Here is a 2164-nt window from a genome sequence, read left to right as displayed (position 1 = left end):
TGTCCAGCGGCGCAGAGCAGAAAATAGTAGAACGATCGAAAAGTACTGCCGAACTAATGCAGCATACGACCTCATTAATTTGTGTCTATCTCTTTTTTTTACCAGTTTGTTCGTCCCGCAGTCGTCACCTGCCGTCCTGGCTCAGTCTCATTTGGGGAGAACATCTTTCTTTTAGGCTTCCGTGTCTTGCAGACTAGTTTGCCTTCGCCCCATTTGGGCACGGTGGTGGGCACGCCAAACAGAACAACTCTTTGAAGACGCGGCCGAAAAGAGGGACATAAAAGAAAACCGAGAGAAGAAAGTGTAGCCACGCGCCGCAGACCTTTTCGCAGAGCGCTATGGTGAAGGAAAGTTTTTTAATTAAAATTATGTTTCGTCCAGGGCCCCCCCCCAGCAACATGCGCTAGGGCGCAGACGACATCTCGTCTTTCCCGCTTTCGCAGGTCCAGTGGTCCAACAGCTGGACTCTCGTCCCGTTGGCAACTCGCTTCGCAACGTCTTTGGGACAGAAGCGAAGAAAGGACGAAACTTCCCGGTTTGTTCGTTGCACTTTTGGCACTTGCTCGGGGTTGATGTTGCCCGGTCAGCTGGTGTGGTTATTAGATGTTATTTAAGAAACAATTTGCACGTCGAGCCTAACGTGGGAAACAGATGTTGGCGAGCGCAACTTTTCTGCCACATCGGTTCATGGTGGTCAATGGTTATATGATTACATCAGCCGAATACGCCAGACATTCCTTGTGATGAGTTGATTTTAATATCAACACTGACCGCAGAAACGAAACATCCAATAAGCCAATAGGGTTTTGCGCTCAATCGACTTTTGATGGATAGATTTCTGTTAATCGTCTGAAATGTAATCGGAATCGGTTAACTGACCTGGAGACCTACCGTGTTCACCAGTGCGGAGAAAATAGATAGCCATTAGCTCTTAAACCCTTCCATAATTAGCAAAAAAGGTTGCGGTATTAGCAACAGTCTAAGAGACACATATCGTTTTGAAGGAAAAATTCGGCGAATGACATTTGGGAAAAAAGAAGAAATGGCCTACCGTCCAAAACGCTTCAACGGATGTGCGAACTGATAGCTGGCCGAAAAATCTTCCGAGGCATAAATCAAACATAAGGCAAGTGATTCGATAATCTCTCTCTTAATTGTTTCGAATCTACGGATCGATGCTGGCAACCGGCGTTCCGTGATACGTCAGGGCTTTGGTTTGTGCGTGTGCTAGAAATCCAATAATCTCTTGAGAGCTGGAACGTTCAGCAAAGATTTGTTGTCTCTATCAATGGAAAAGAAACTTGGCATGATGGCGCGCGTGGCTCTTATTGAGTTCCCAAATCTACTGACCGTTTGAGACTGAGAATTCCATCACCGTAACGATCGTCATCGAGCCGGTAGTAGCGCTCGAGGGCCTGCAGCGAGTAGGACGGGCCGGGTTCGCGGAACACCTTCTTGGAGCTGGCTCGGAAGCGAAAGACGGCAGTTTCGATCTCCTTCCGGTAGCGCTCCAGCTGCTCGAGCCGTAATCCATTCTTGCCGGTGGAGACGAGATGCCGACGAGCGGCATGCGAAACGCCGACCGCCAGACACAGCAGGATGTAGTCGATGTAGCGCTGGCGAATGAAGCTTCGCGCCCTGCGGTCTTTACCTTGGCGATGGTGCACGTACAGCGTGTAGGCCAGAAGTGAACCAATCGAAACGAGCGCGAACACACCGAACGATATTTCGACAGGAAATGCGCGAAGGTTTTCACGAAACTGCACCGCCAGTGCCGGAAAGCGCAGCGACAGCCAGTGCATTCCGCCGGTTGTGAGGCCAATCAGTAGCGAGGCCACCATCAGCTGCTCGTGATTTTGAAGGAGAGCTTCGTGCAGCTTCTGGGACTGTAGACGGCAAAGTTGCAGCACCGAAGCCATCGGAAACGCTGAATTTGGATTGCGGCTGAAAATGGACTTCGTCTGATAGTCGCAGAGCGACAAGGATCACTAGATCAGATGAGAATGGGTGGCGAAATGTCCTGTCAGTCGAGCGCGACCCTCTACAGTGTAGAGTTTTCCGTTCGAGCAGATTCGAGCAGCTCTATAGTCTACAGTTCTTACAATTTATGTCACACCTGGTTGCTAAGGCAAAGAGAAAGATCAAAGGGTCAGCATCATATCTT

The 2164-nt window shown here is 49.5% G+C and overlaps 1 protein-coding gene across 1 annotated transcript; it reads right to left on the bottom strand.

Moving 5' to 3' along the window:
• Nucleotides 1-1227: 1227 nt before the first annotated feature.
• On the bottom strand, nt 1228-1919 carry LOC128274277 (uncharacterized). The gene is made up of 2 exons (XM_053012413.1): nt 1351-1919; nt 1228-1282 (listed from the first exon to the last, which is right to left on the bottom strand). Exons 1-2 carry the CDS (start codon nt 1917-1919, stop codon nt 1228-1230), a joined length of 624 nt encoding a protein of 207 aa, XP_052868373.1.
• Between the last annotated feature and the right edge of the window lie 245 nt (nt 1920-2164).

This window comes from Anopheles cruzii, chromosome 3 (assembly GCF_943734635.1).
Source record: "Anopheles cruzii chromosome 3, idAnoCruzAS_RS32_06, whole genome shotgun sequence".
In the NCBI taxonomy this organism is placed as follows: Eukaryota; Metazoa; Arthropoda; class Insecta; order Diptera; family Culicidae; genus Anopheles; species Anopheles cruzii.
The sequence above is the reverse complement of the archived record's forward strand: the minus strand, read 5'-3'. Positions and strand labels throughout refer to the sequence as shown.